This window comes from Rhinoderma darwinii, chromosome 1 (genome assembly GCF_050947455.1).
Source record: "Rhinoderma darwinii isolate aRhiDar2 chromosome 1, aRhiDar2.hap1, whole genome shotgun sequence".
NCBI classification, from domain to species: domain Eukaryota; kingdom Metazoa; phylum Chordata; class Amphibia; order Anura; family Rhinodermatidae; genus Rhinoderma; species Rhinoderma darwinii.
In genome coordinates this window covers 445,579,528-445,594,708 of record NC_134687.1, presented here as the reverse complement: position 1 = coordinate 445,594,708, position 15,181 = coordinate 445,579,528, and the positions used below count along the sequence as shown (strand labels likewise).

Sequence of the window (15,181 nt, the reverse complement as noted above, 5' to 3'; positions counted from 1 at the left end):
AGACAAACGGCCGTTAAAAACGCTGCGAAAATCCTGTTTGATTAAAAAACTTCTGAAAATCAGGAGCTGTTTTCACTTGAAAACAGCTCCGCATTTTGAGAGGTTTTTTATTTTGTGTGTGCACATACCCGAACACCGGTGTAGACTGACTTATCAAGGCATATGTCATCAGATGTTGCTGAGGAATACTATTTTTGTCTTCATGGTTGCAGAGTACTTAGTGGCAGGTAGTTCAGCAACAACTGTGGTGCAGGAGCAGCTTCTCTCCAAGGCTAGGGCTACACGGTAATTGAAAGTCACAGTAAAATTACAGTCATGACGTGAAGACTTCAAGTATTTTCTATAGGAGAAATAGTCGCAGGACAGTTCTGGCTATAGAACTTTTGTGATCGTTGCAAGGTCACTTGCAACTTTTTTTTCTCCATAGGAAATGATTGCAGTATCACGTCCCCGTTTTGCCCTAGCCTAATGCCTATAAAATGAAATACAACGTATAAGGATATGGTATGATCACTTGTGCTGTCTTTTAAAAAACCAAATAAATTTTAAAAAAAATCCAGAAATGTGTGACCATACTGAAGCCGTGTTTGTATGTGGCTCTAAAGATGTACTGGGTACATTGATCTCAATCATACACAGTTAATTTTCAGGCCTTGTTCACATAGTACAGAATGTAGTTTTTAATGCTTTGTGGGTTTTTTGTTGGTTTTTTTTATTAAAAAAAAAAACCAAAACAAAGTGTTTACTTTCTAGTTTTCATCTGGTTAGGATCCAATCCTGGCTAACAAGATTTTAGGATTAATTGCAAAGTGTGATATCTGCCATTAAAATCCATGGCAAATCGGCAATTTACAAAGACATGGTGCAGATTTGAAAATCTGCATTTTGTCCTAAATTCCATGCACATTTTTTTTTATTCCATGTGTGATCTCTCTGAGTTTTTAATACACTTCCGCATTCACTTCCAATTTAAGGTCTGCAATATAGCGCCCATAGACGTTTATTGTCCCTTACTGCACCCCAGTATGTCTCTGATTTCATATGGAGATTTTTCTAAAGAAAAAAAATGATCATGTTTGATAAGACGCTGTATTACAGAGCTATTCTCCATAGAAGCTCTGTCTCCATAATATGTTGCCATACGGAGGCGCCATAAGGCAGCACATGGAGTGCCTATGGCTCCAAAGTCCTCCTCTCTTTTGTATCCACTCCTGCATTTGGCTCTAAAACCACATCCAAAAACTGCATGTGGGAATCTGGTCTTAGACCCCATGTACACGACACGACACGACGGGTCTGTTGCGGACAGTCGGATCACAAAAAACCCTTGTTGTGCATCCATGTGTCATCAGGACCCATGGATCCACAACAATTCACCAGTATTGGTGAATCCGCAAATCCGGAAGTTAAAATGACCTGTCCTGATTTTTCGTGGTCTGGATTTGTGCCCCCAGCACCAATCCGTGTAAATAACGTTTGTGTGCATGGAGCCATGAAAAATGTGGATAAATTGTGTCCGCAAAAGTACGGTCGCATAAATAAGCCTTAGGCCTCGTGCACACGGCAGTTTTTGCAGCTCTACGCAACCCCCTTCTGCCTTTGATTTCATACAGAGGAGTCAAAGAGAGTTGTTTTTTTAGTTGGAATTCTGCAGAACCTGACAGAAAAAATTCTTGCAAACTTCATCACATGCTGAAAGTACGGTATAGCAATGGATACTTCCTTTTAGGTCTTCTGGCTTTAGCTTAAAAAAAATGCATCAAAAATTGTAGGTTTTCATTTCCGTACTGGGCTAGCTACGGCTTTACTTCCTAGTCGAAGTGGATTCAATTGCGTAAACAAACTCGACCTAAGTTCATGTAACAAGCACACCACTATTCCATAGCCATTTGGGGTTGTCCATGACTAGAATAACATGGCTACTTTATTCCCAAAAAAAGTGCCACACCGGTCCACAGGTTGTGTGTGGTATTGCAGCTTAGCACCATTCACTTCAATGTAGCGGAGATGCAATACCAGAAACCAACCATGGACAGGTGTGGCGCTGTTTCTAAAATAAACCAGCCATGTTTTGTTTTTCCAACAACCCCTTTGACACCAGAGTTACATAACTTGTGTAGTGCGATGTTCTGTAACAGTAAGGGTATGTTCACAAGGCCTATTTTCAGCCGTTTTTCGGGCCGTAAACGCCCAAAAAACGGCTGAAAAATCTGAGCGTTTTTCGCTGCGTTTTTTTACGCGTAAAACAACGGCCACGAAAAAGAAGTACAGGGCACTTCTTGGGACATTTTTGGAGCCGTTTTCCATAGACTCTAGTGAAAAAAGCTCCAAAAACGGCCGTGAAAAACGCTGCGAAAATCGCGAGTGGCACAAAAAATGTCTGAAAATCAGTACCAACTTGCATAAAATTCTAATAGTGCAACTTTTTCCATTCCTCTATTTTATATCAAGTTGCATCTTGTGTGAGAAATCACGTGAAAATCACATATATCTTTAAATGCCTTTGTTTCTATAAAGTAATAGAAACTATCCTGATCACTGAAAATTTCAGTCTAGGTGCGAAAAGGAAGAGAAAGAGAGAAAAAAAAACCCTGATTTACATGTATGTTGCACCTATACTTCCTTTGATTCGTGACACTTTATCCAGCCCTGTCTAATACATTATACACATGAAGCATTTATATGAGATTGGTTTATTATCCAATAATCAGCATATAGATAGAAAGTCCCTACCTGCCAAGCCTCCAGCTGCTGGGACAGATTTAGCTTTTGTTGTATGGCATCTAGTAGTTGAGTGTTCAGTGACATCAAGTCAATTCTACATTTTGTTAGTTCCATTTCGACTGCGTTTTTCCTAAATTGAAAAAAACCCAAAAACATAAATGCACATGATCTTTGCTGGAGGAGCCATCTGAGATCTACAGAAATACGCAAAGGTGTGTATAATCCCTTACAGTATAATGATGTCATTTTATGACCTCAGAAGTCCTGTACTTGCCCTAAGGCTGGATTTACACGAGCGTGTGCGTTTTGCGCGCGCAAAAGGTACTTGTCAGCTCCGTATGATGCGTGGCTGCATGATTTTCGCGCAGCCGCCATCATTATGACACTCTATTTGTATGTTACGGACGCGTACGTGTGAACATACCCTTAGGGTATGTTCACACGGCAGCCTCCGTTACGGCTGAAATTACGGAGCTGTTTTCAGGAGAAAACAGCTCCGGAATTTCAGACGCAATGGCATGTTGCAGGCGCTTTTCGCTGCGTCCATTACGGACGTAATTGGAGCTGTTTTTCTATGGAGTCAATGGAAAACGGCTCCATTTACGTCTCAAGAAGTGACAGGCACTTCTTTGACGCGGGCATCTTTTTAACGCGCCGTCATTTGACAGCGGGGTGTAAAAAAAATGACCGTCGGCACAGAACATCGTAACCCCATTCTAATGAATGGGAAGATGTTTGCTGACGCTTTGGAGCCGTATTTTCGGACGTAATTCGAGGCTAAAATGCCCGAATTACGTCCGTAAATAGGGCGTGTGAACCCAGCCTTAGGCTTTATTCAGACGAACGGGAAAAACGTCCGTGCAAGCAACGCGCGTGATTTGCACTCGCGTTGCACGGACCTATATTTGTCTATGGGGCCGTGCTGAAATGTCCGTGATTCTTCCTCAGCGTGAGTCCGCTGAAAAAAAGTCACGACATGTCCGTTCTTTCTGCGTTTTTCGCGCATCACGCACCCATTGAAGTCAATGGGTGCGTGAAAACCACGCATGCCGCACGGAAGCACTTCCGTGCGAACTGCGTGATTCGCGCAAGAGCTGTCAAAAGGATGAATGTAAACAGAAAAGCACCATGTGCTTTTCTGTTTACAAACATCCAAACGGAGTGTCTTTGGATTGAGCGAGCCCGGACAACCGAACCGAACTTCACCGGGTTCGGCCGAACTCGTTTTGACCGAACCCGGCAAAAAAAATTCGGGTACGCGACGTCAGGAGATAGTCACTGTCCAGGGTGCTGAAAGAGTTAAACTGTTTCAGCACCCTGGACAGTGACTTCCGATCCCAATATACATGAACGTGTAAAAAAAAAAGAAGTTCTGACTTACAGATAACTCCCGGCTTCTTCCTCCAGTCTGACCTCCCGGGATGACAATTCAGTCCAAGTGACAGCTTCAGCCAATCACAGGCCAAGCACAGGCTGCAACGGTCACATGGACTGCCGCGTCATCCAGGGAGGTGGGGCCAGATGTTAAGAGAGGCGCGTCACCAAGGCAACGGCCGGGAGGGAAGTTCGCGGTAAGTACGAACGTCTTTTTTTTTCTTAACAGGTTGCTCGGTATTGTGATCGGAATTCACTGTCGAGGGTGTTGAAAGAGTTAACTGCCGATCAGTTAACTCTTTCAGCACCCTGGACAGTGACTATTTACTGACGTCGACTAGCCTCATCTCTATGATGGCGGCTGCGCGAAAATCACGCAGCCGCGCATCATACACGGGTGACACACGGAGCTGTCAAGTGGTTTTTGCGCACGCAAAATGCCGCGTTTTTGCGTCCGCAAAAACGCCACGCTCGTGTGAATCCAGCCTCAGGGTGCAGTTTGAAATTTCATCGACTGAAAATCAGTTCCATTCATCTGAATGTGGTTGATTCTGCAGAAGGTGCATGGTTTTCTGCAGGTTCAATTCAGATGAATGTTCTGCAGCAAAATTTGCTGCGTGTGACTGCACCTATAGGGTATGTTCACACGCGGCAGATTTGTTGCAGAAATTTCTGCCACTGAAAAATCAATTCCATACATGTAAATGGTGTTGTTTCTGCAGAATGTGCATGGATTTCTGCAGGCTCTATTCAGATGTATGGAACAGCAGGAGAATACATCAAATCTGCCGGGTGTACACTTCGTTTTCTATAATTTCCATTCACTTCATTGAGTTTACCAATGCAACCCACCTGACACAACATTCACAAACCAAAGGGCTATAGGGTATGTTCACACTTAGCATAAATACTGTGAATTTTCCACAACGGATTTCGTTGTGGATAATCCGCAGCATGATACAGTAGAAGCAAAGTGGATGAGATTTGAAGATCTCATCCACACGCTGCGTAAATGATGAGCGGAAAAAAATGCTCAGAAATTGACCTGCAGTACTTTTTTTTAATCCGCAGCATGTCAATTGTATTTGCGTAATCGCTGCTTTTGTGTTGCGGGTTTTCCCCCATTGAATTCAATGGGGAGGTAAAACCTGTAACATATAGCAGATGTTGCGTTTTTTATTGCAAACGTGGGTGGGAATTAGCGGATGCTGTCATGGGCTTAGGGAAAATCAAAATTACTTACCGGTAGTTGTTTTTTCTTATCACCCTATGACAGCACCCATGGAGATTAGATAGTCTAGGATGGGACTACTGCCTGCAAAACTTTCCTACCAAAGGCCAGATCTTCAGTTGATGAGGGCTGAAACCTACCGTGCTTAAAGTATGCGGAGTACTCCATGTGGTCACCTTACAAAACTGTTCAATAAAAGCACATGCTCTTTCTGCCCTACTTCGGTAAAGTTTTTGTGGGACTGAGGGCTTATTCAGACGAACGTGTAATACATCCGTGCAACGCGCGTGATTTTCACGCGCCTCGCATGGACCTATGTTAGTCTATGGGGCAATGCAGACAGTCCGTGATTTTCACGCAGCGTATGTCCGCTGCGTGAAACGCACGACATGTCCTATATTTGTGCTTTTCTCACGAATCACGCACCCATTGAAGCCAACGGGTGCGTGAAAATCACGCGCAGCACATGGAAGCACTTCCGTGTGACGCGCGTGATTCGCGCAAAAGCAGTAAAAAGTATGAATAAAAACAGAAAAGCACCACGTGCTTTTCTGTTTACAAACATACAGAGTGTCATAATGATGGCGGCTGCATGAGAATCACGCAGCCACGCATCATATGGTGATGACACATGAAGCTGTTAAGTGCCTTTGCGCGCGCAAAACGCAGTGTTTTTTGCGCGCGCAAAACGCACATGCGCGTGTAAATCCAGCCTGACTCACACAGCACAGCATGATCACGCTGTGCTGTCATTCACAGCATGATCTCGCAAGATCACGCTGTGCTGTGTGAGTAAGTCCCACAGAAGCTTTACCGAAGTGTTGGGAGTGTGAATAGACATCGCATCTTGGCTGGAGGTGATGTCTATTCACTCTCAAGACACTTCAGTAAAGTTAATGTGGGTGTATGTGACAGCACAGCGTGATCTCGTGAGATCACGCTGTGCTGAGTACAAATGGACATGAATGGAGAGAGGTGTATGACGCTGATTGGTCAGCGTCATACACTTCTCTTTACAATGCCCACTTGGTCAAAAGTTAAAATACGCCCAGTTGTCTATTAAGAAACAAATTAGCATAAATCTAAAATTGTTCATGACCTGCTCAAAAATTATCATTTTTCAAAATAAAAACCACTGTTGTTATCTACATTACAGCGCCGATCAGATTATGGAGAAGCTAGGGCACTTATAATCTGGTGACAGAGCCTCTTTAAGGGAAAGATTCTTAACAGAAATTTCTTTAATGGGCTCCTAAGGAGGCTCAGTGAGGGCCGATAATATGGTATTGAGATCCCAAGGAGGGGATTTTACTTTTAAAGAGGGTCTGAATCTACAGGCTGCCCTCAGGAGCCTTTGAATTCAAGGGTGCTTGGATATCCTAGCTTCAAATAGGACGCTAAGAGCGGAAACCTGGACCCTCAATGTGCTGGGCCTAAGATTTTTATTTAAGCCCTCCTGTAAAAAATCTAAAATTAAAGGGATATCTGGACCCTCAAATATATCGATAGGTTTGCCCACGAATTTACAGAAGGATCTCCAGGTTCTAAAGTAAATCTCTGAGGTGACCTTTATTCTACTATTCTACTTGCTAGAAGAGAGCGTTGATAACCTGATCAGACAGGCCTTTTTTTCCCCTAGAATCTGCCTTTCAAGAGCCATGCAGTCAGGTGCAGGTCTTTTACCTCTGGGTGAAATACTGGGCACTAGGGCAGGAGAGTCTGACTCTCTCCGGAAGAACCCATGGGGTCGCAACTGACATTTTTCAAAGCCATGAAAACCAGACCCTTCTCGACCAAAAAGGAGCAATCAGAATTACTTTTGCAGTATCCTCTGTGATCTTTTGCAGTGTTTTTGGAATCAACCTGAGAGAGGGAAAGGCATACAACAGGCCTTTTTTCCAAGATTGGCAGAAAGCATCCAACCCCCTTGGAAAATCCTGATAAAAAAGGGAAAATAAACCGTCCACCTTTCGATCTCCTCGCGAGGCAAACAGGTCTATTACCGGGACCTCCCATAGTTTTGTAATCTGAGTGAAAACTTTCTGATTTAGACTACACTCCCCCTGATTGATGTGATGACGGCTGAGGAAATCTGCCTTCTTGTTGCCTATCCCCCTGAGATGAATTGCTGAGAGGGAGCTGAGAGAGGGTTCTGCTAACTGGAATATTCTCATAGGCAGGGACAACAGACTTGGGATTCTTGTACCCCCCTTGTCTGTTTATGTATGCCACAACTGTGGTGTTGTCCGAATATATTTTCACAATGCGATCCCTGACTACTGATAATGACTGGGATAATTCTAGGAACACTGCCATCAGTTCCCTGAAATTCTGGGATTGAACCCTGGTCTCTTGATCCCAAATGCCTTGTAGAAGAAGATAGTCTGCGTGTGATCCCGAACCGTGTGGGCTGGCGTCTGTCGTCAGGTTGAAGATATTCTCTCTCTTCCAAGGGATTCCCTTTGCTAGGTTTCCCAGATCCACCCAGCAAGAAAGGGATTGCAATGTCTGCGGGGACAAAACTATCTTGTGATCTAAGGACCCCTGTGTCTTGCCCTATTCTGATAGAATCTGATGCTGGAGGAGTCTTGAATAGAACTGGACCCATTCTACCGCTGGGATACAGGCTGTTAGTAATCCCAGAACCAACATCGTGTCTCTTAAACAGACCACCTTCTTCTGTATGACCTCCCTGACTCTCATTACCACTCTCTGTTTTTTTTTTTCAAGGGAAGGGAAGACACTTGAGTTGCAGTGTCCAGTATTATCCCTAGAAAGATGCACTGCCGACAGGGGACTAGCTTAGATTTTTCCTCCTTTAATTCCCAGCCAAGCTTGAAGAGAATATCCACTACTATTTTTATTTGTTGAAGAAGAATCCGATCTGACTCGGCCACTAGCAGAAAATCGTCCAGATAAGGTATTATCACAATGTCTTTTTCTCGAATATGGACCATCATCTCCGCTACAATTTTCGTGAATACTCTTGGGGCTTGTGAGAGTCCAAAGTGGAGAGCCCTGAACTGTAGATGACATATAGTGTTCTCCAGAAATACTGCCACTCTTAGGAATTTCTGGAAGTGACTGTGGATGGGCACATGGTAATACGCGTTGCAAAGATCCAGAGTGGCCATGACACATCCCGGAGAGAGAATGTTTTTTGCAGTAGTAATTGATTCCATGCGAAACTTCTCATAAGATAGGCTTAGATTCAGCTTCTTTAAATTTCTAATGGTCCGATAAGAACTGTTGAGTTTTCTTACCAAAAACAGCATTGATTAGAACTTTCTCCCTTTTTCTCCTGAAGGGACCTGGATTAATACTTCCTTGAAAAGCAGAGAGTATATTTCTTTGGAAAGGGCTCTTTGCTTCTCTGGATCTGTGCGCAGGTCTGTAATAACAAATCTTTCTGATGGAAATGAAAGAAAATCTGGGTTTAATCCTCCTTTTATAATGGATTTTATCTATGGAATGGCTGAAATTCTCTGCCATTCATGGGAAAACAGCAATAGACACCCCCCCCCCCCCACTACAGGACCTCTGGCATCATTGCTGGGATTTTTTTCTGGAGGAATCAGGCTGGGAATTGAAGATAAATCCTTTGTTCTTTTTTGGACCTTTCTAGTTTTTGTTCTTATTAAACTGTTTAAAGTCCTCCCTTTTATTGCTCTGAAAGGATTTTTTGTTAATGGGAAGTACCACTGAGGGGAAGCCCTTTTTCCTATTGGATGCTTTTTCGAGTAAATCATCTAGGGATGGGTCAAATAACAACTTCCCCTGACAGGGTATGGCACAAAGTTTTGACTTAGATCCCGCATCACCCTTCCAGCATTTGAGCCATAAAGCTCTACGAGCTGAATTAGACAATGTTGCTGCTCTTGCACTTAAGTGTAAGGAATGAATGAAGCCAGCAACTAATCTCTGGGAGTACTGCTCTTAATATGGGCTTCTAACGAGCTAACCCAGTTTTTAAGGGATCTAGATACACATGTTGCTGCAATAGCAGATTTGAAAGCTAAGGTAGTAGCTTCCCAATTTTTTCTTAGGTATACCTCCACTCTCTTATCCATAGGATCCCTTAGTGAACTCGCATCCTCAAAGGTTAGAAAAACCTTTTTTGAAATTTTTGCCACTGGGTCGGCAATTCTAGGAGACCTATCCCAGGCAGAAGACTCTTCTTCCTCAAAAGGGTACGTCCTTTTAACTGATCGTGGAATAAAAAAAATTCTGTATGTTTTTTTCCATTCCCTGGAGATTAGGGCTCTGATGTTTTTGTGGATCGGAGCACTCTTCTCCTTCTGGGCCTTAATTCTTCGAACATTATATCCTGGACTGACCTAGCCTCTTTAGAATCCTCTAGATCAATAGTGGCCCTCACTGCTTTGACTAATAAATCTATATTTTCCGCAGGAAAAATACTTCCCCCAAGAGCTCTTCTTCTGAAGAGGAGTCATAGTTGGAATCCAGTATACCCTCTTCTTCCTCTGCTCCTGAATTAACTTTATCATCACTAGAAGATGAGACTGCTCTAGATCTAGCAGATGAAGTGCCAGGACGTTCCTTACTTAAAGCTTTACATTTTAGCCTGTAATTTTTAACTCCTGAAAAGAGATGGGCCCTCATCTTCTAAAACCTTCTAAAAACAGGCTTTACAGAGGGATTTTACATAGGCCGGCCATGGGGAGCTATTTCTTACAAATGCCACATTCTCTGTTTTTAAGTTTAGCTGATCTTTTCCCCAGGTCCTTAGAGCCCTTAAAAAATAATATTCTACAGCAAAAATGTGTCAAGGAAACAACTAGGGGTAACTGGCTTACCCCACCAGTGTGTACCGATCCGGCATCTGTGCCAGTGTCACAGGGATCGGCGCGCTGAGAAGCTTCCATCTCCAAACACTAGGAAGCTGGAGAGCTGCAGTAGATCCTGCCAAGACGCAGCTCTCTTAAGACTGGCTGGGCCCCTTTCACTTCCGGCCCAGACCACGAGCGTCATCTCACCGCCAGCCACAGGAAACCGGAAGTAACTCACGTCACTTCCGGTTGCGTCTCACAACGGCTCCACTAGCCGGAAGCCTAAAGCGCCGGAAAACATACAATCAAGTCCTGTAGAGGTTCCAAGCTGTGCACGAGGCCCCCAGGCGCACCCCCCCAGACAACATGATGCTGCTGCAGTCCGTTACCAGGAGAAGCACCCAATGGCCCCGCAAACAGCAGGGGAAGGGAGGCACAGAGCGTTCACTGACAGGCGTTTGAAGTGGGGGAATCAGACTATCCCCGACCCCATGAGTCTCTCAGATACAGGCTGGGCCCCTGCAGTGTGCCCGTACTTGAATCCTATATTGTCCCTGCCATTGTCCAAAGGACAGGAAACAGTACTGGGGATGATGGGGGTGTTCCCGCCTTTTAAATGAATCCTTTTTCTTGTTTCCTGTCCGGTGTAGGAGGCGGTCTTTCCATGGGTGCTGTCATAGGGTGATAGGGAAAAGCTGTGATTTAGCCACAAAAAACAAAACTCTGAAAAAAATCTAAAATCTTATACCCAGAATTCTGTGCTTCTTCGTCCAGTCCGGCCTCCTGGGATGACGTTTCATCCAGTGTGACTGTTGCAGCCAATAATAGGCTGCAGCGGTCACATGGGATAAAATGGCATCCCAGGAGGCCAGGCTGCAGGACGTCAGAGGCGCACGTCATCATGGCTACGTAAGTATGAAACTTTTTTTTTTATGTGCAGATTTCCACAGCGGACATTCCGTCCGAAAAACCACCACAATCTGTTGCGGTTTTTCGTCTGGAATTCCCTGGGGCACGCAGGGTGGATAAGCTGTCTGCTTTTACGCAGCGTATCTGCCCTGTGTGAACATACCCATAATGATAAAAACTGTTGATTTTTCAATTTGGGCTGATATTATGTATTAAAAATCTGACTGATATGGCAAATAGAAATGCACTATTTTGCTCACATAATGCTAATATCTAACTTCTATGGTATCAGCCATTTAGGCCACCAGAATAATAGCTACTAAACAAGAATTCTCCAGTGAAGGCAGAAATCTAAACAAGGCAATGAAAATTTGCATTACTTGGCTATAGCTTCATCTCGATCCTTTATAGCCTTCAGCAGATGTTCATGTGTCTCATTATTTTGGGTGAGCTCCAGGAGGTGGTCCCGTTCTTCTTTGAGCGCACTCATTTCCACACTCAATAAGGTTACCTGGCAGAGAACATGATATTGTGGTTAGAGTAAGTAGGCTAAATTATTGTAAAGATATTCCAAGGCATTGCATGACTTCTTTACCTAGACTTCAATACTGAATTAGGGCTCGTCCACACGCTGCGGAATTGCCGCGTTTTTTTCCGGCCAGGATTTAGGACAGAAAAAAACGCAGCAGAATACAGTAGCAGGATAGTGGATGAGATTTAAGAAATCTCATCCACATGCCGCCTAAAATTTCCGAGCTGAAATTGACCTGCGGTGCGTTTTCGGACCGCAGGATGTCAATTCCTGCTACAGAACGTGTGCAGAATTGCTGCGTTTTTCATAGGAGATGTCTCCATCTCCTAACATTGAGAAAAAAGCAGCAATTTACGCACCATTTTCTCCCGCAAAAAATGCAGGAAATGATGCGATTTTGCCGCAGCGGAAAGTCTTTAACTTTCAACGGAATTGCTGCAGAAATTTTCTGCAGCAATTCCGTTGTGTGTGGACAAGCCCTTACAATGGGTGTGCAATCCTAAATATTATAGGAAACCCGCCAGTAAGATGTTGCTGCCATAACTGCGGGTCCAATGAACTATGTTTTCATTATGTTGTACCTGTTTATGAAGCCTTTGTAGCTCCTCAAATGTTTGCTTCATTCTTACTTGTTCTCCTTGTAAGAGTTCCCTTAGAGCTTTGGAGTCTTCACTTGTCCGTTTTATCTGATCTTCCAAACCATCATCTTCACATTTTCGTGAACTCTATAAAGAAATGAAAATAATGATAAACCTGATGTGTAAAATGATAAAATACTAAACCAGATCTTATATATGCCACTGCTAGCAAGAAATGCATTTCTTATTTCTCCTCCTAAGGATGTGGGGGAGACGCGATCTGTAACCCCCCCCTAAATACCAATCCTGACTGTTCATGCATGTGGGACAAGTTGACATGGTGGGCAGAGTTGGTAAATAGGGAGAAATGTGTATGTCTGCTTACAATATTCATTAACCATTTATCTGTCTCTTGTGTCTGGGCAGGGATTGGCTACTGTAGATACAGATAAAGGAAATACAAAAGCTGGTGGCATCTAAAATTACGGCTATCACTGCACTTTCATCCAGATATCAAGCAAAGATTACTGGCAAATGATGGAACAATATTAAGGAGAAAAGATAGGTTTTTTTTGTTTTTATTTAACCCTTTCAGGACAAAGGCATTTTTTTTATTTTTAATTTTCACTTTTCACTACCCGCATTCCAAGGGCCATAACTTTTTTATTTTTCCATCAATAGAGCGGTGTGAGGGCTTTTTTTAATTTATTGCGCGAGGAGTTGTAGTTTCTATTGGCACCATTTAAAGTACCATATAATGTACTGGGAAATGGGGAAAAAAATATTTGCGGCCTGAAATTGGAAAAAACTGTGATTCCTCCATGGTTTTTTGAGTTTTGTTTTTACGGCTTTCACCGTGTAGTAAAAACGACAACTTAACTTTATTCTGTGGCTCAATGCGATTACGGTGATACCAAATTTATATATTATCTTTTATATTTAACTTCTTTTACAAAGAAAAAACTATTTGTTAATAAAAAATCATTATGTTTCACCACATTCCAAGAGTCATAACTTTTTTTATTTTTACGTCGGTTTTTATTGAACTTTTAATTATTATTATTTTTTTTTTAACTACTAAAAACTTTATTTAACTTTATTTTACACAATCTATTAGTCCCCTTAGAGAACTTGAACCAGCGATCGTTGGGTCGCTGGTACAATACACTGCAATACTAATGTATTGCATTATATATTGTAATTTTTACAGGCTTCTGTTAAGGGCTTAACAGTGGCAGAGTGAAGGCAGTCCTGGGGGCCTTCATTAGGCCCCTGGGCTGCCATGACGAACATGGGCACCCCACGATCGCGTTGTTGGGGCGCCAATGAACCTGCCAGAGCGGGCCGCCCCCATCTTTTTAACGCCTCAGATGCTGCCGTCACAATTCACCGCAGCATTTGAGGGGTCAAACGGCCAGGCTGTTAGCCGCGGGTGTCAGTTGTAACACACAGCTGACACCTGCAGCGTAAGGAGCGATCTCAGCGCGTGAGAATGCTCCATACATTCCCCCCGCACCAGGACGTAATAGCCCATCATGGTGCGAGAAGGGGTTAACCTGTCTTATATTTCGTCCACAAGTCCCGGACTGAACACAGTGAAAACAGTATGGGACAGTAGTTCCAGGTCCGGGACTTGCGGCCGAAATACGTTCCGTTCTTTACAGACGTAACATGCTCGTGTGAACCCGGCCTTATTGAGTCATTCACTACCATTTGTCATTGTATAACTTTTTATCATTAATTTTAACACTTATATAAGTGTTCAATTATTCTATTCAGACAACTTCAACTTGAGCAAGCATGTGATATTGCCACCACACAAAACCCATCCTTTGTAGCCAGAATTTATCAATAACCCTATATAAACATATTTATATATATATATTTATTTATTTAATAGATGAAGTACCGCTGCTTCGCAAGTATCCAGTATGCTTAATATAAGGCTTTTCAGTTCACTCAGGGCAGTGCGGAGGCTCCCGGCTGGCACGTCTTTGGCAGATGAGGTTTCAGAAGATTCATCCATAGAGGAGTCAGTGGACACAGCAGAATCTGCACTTTCATTTCCCCTAAGTTGGCAGCACAGAGATCGGACCTGGCAGTGTGCTTCCCAGAGCTGCAGCCTCAACTGAAAGTGAAAACACATCGCCGTATTATAATCACCATTAACACATCGCCGTATTATAATCACCATTAACACATCGCCGTATTATAATCACCATTAACACATCGCCGTATTATAATCACCATTAATGCAATGTGTTCCCAGGTAAAATATTGGATTTACTATTATAAGTACAATTACAAATACATTATTAATGATATCATTATATTAACACACAGATTCTTCCTCATTTTTTAGGTTTAGGGCAGTGTTTCCGGGTCTTGGTAGGACTGTAATCCATCAACGGAGCACAACACGTACAGTAATAAAATAAACTTATATTTCCAGTTATGATTTGTTTTAATCCTGTTTAATGGAGTAGCAGAGACACCATTGTAAAAACTGTGTCTGCTGACAGGACGACATGAAAGTCACTAGGAAATGAATTCTTTATTATCAGATCATACCGGTTTATAAAGGATAATGAAATTGGATTATACTCTGTTCCTTAATATATGTGCAGTTTCACCTTGCTATGACCCAGCATTGATCACGGGCTGATTTATAGCCAAAATCTATGCATATAAATTATAAACTGGCCAAAGACATTAGTTTTCTGCCAAACAACCATTTGGCTGACAGCGGACACCTCCCTCCCACATTACCATCCATGTTTGAGTCGGCTGAGAATACACACTATTTAAATAGTGGTGGTAGTGGTGGTGGTGTTGGTGGTGGTGTTGGTGGCAGTGGTGGTGGTGTTGGTGGGGATAAGTAGCTGCCAGAATCCTCTCTGGAGGAAACAAAGAATCGGACATGGTTTAAATTCAACCTGACATATCCGGTTCCCCAACAACTGACATATTGGTTATTATTCCTATGCCATTGAAAAGGAGTCAGACAGAATTGGAGTCATTATAGTAAGAGTCCCAGTCATTC

General features: G+C 43.0%; 1 protein-coding gene across 2 annotated transcripts in view; it reads right to left on the bottom strand.

The window, feature by feature from the left end:
• The window catches only part of BICDL1 (BICD family like cargo adaptor 1), a 100,103-nt gene that overhangs the window by 6,558 nt on the left and 78,364 nt on the right, over positions 1-15,181 (bottom strand). For both annotated transcript variants that reach the window (XR_012849638.1, XM_075831144.1), the window contains exons 6-9: positions 14,048-14,266; positions 12,142-12,285; positions 11,409-11,539; positions 2,734-2,854 (exon numbers count right to left, since the gene is read on the bottom strand). Coding sequence is in view for 1 of the 2 variants with exons in the window: in XM_075831144.1 (XP_075687259.1) it covers positions 2,734-2,854; positions 11,409-11,539; positions 12,142-12,285; positions 14,048-14,266 (615 nt within the window). In the remaining variant the exon portion in view is untranslated. The remainder of the gene's footprint in view (positions 1-2,733; positions 2,855-11,408; positions 11,540-12,141; positions 12,286-14,047; positions 14,267-15,181) is intronic.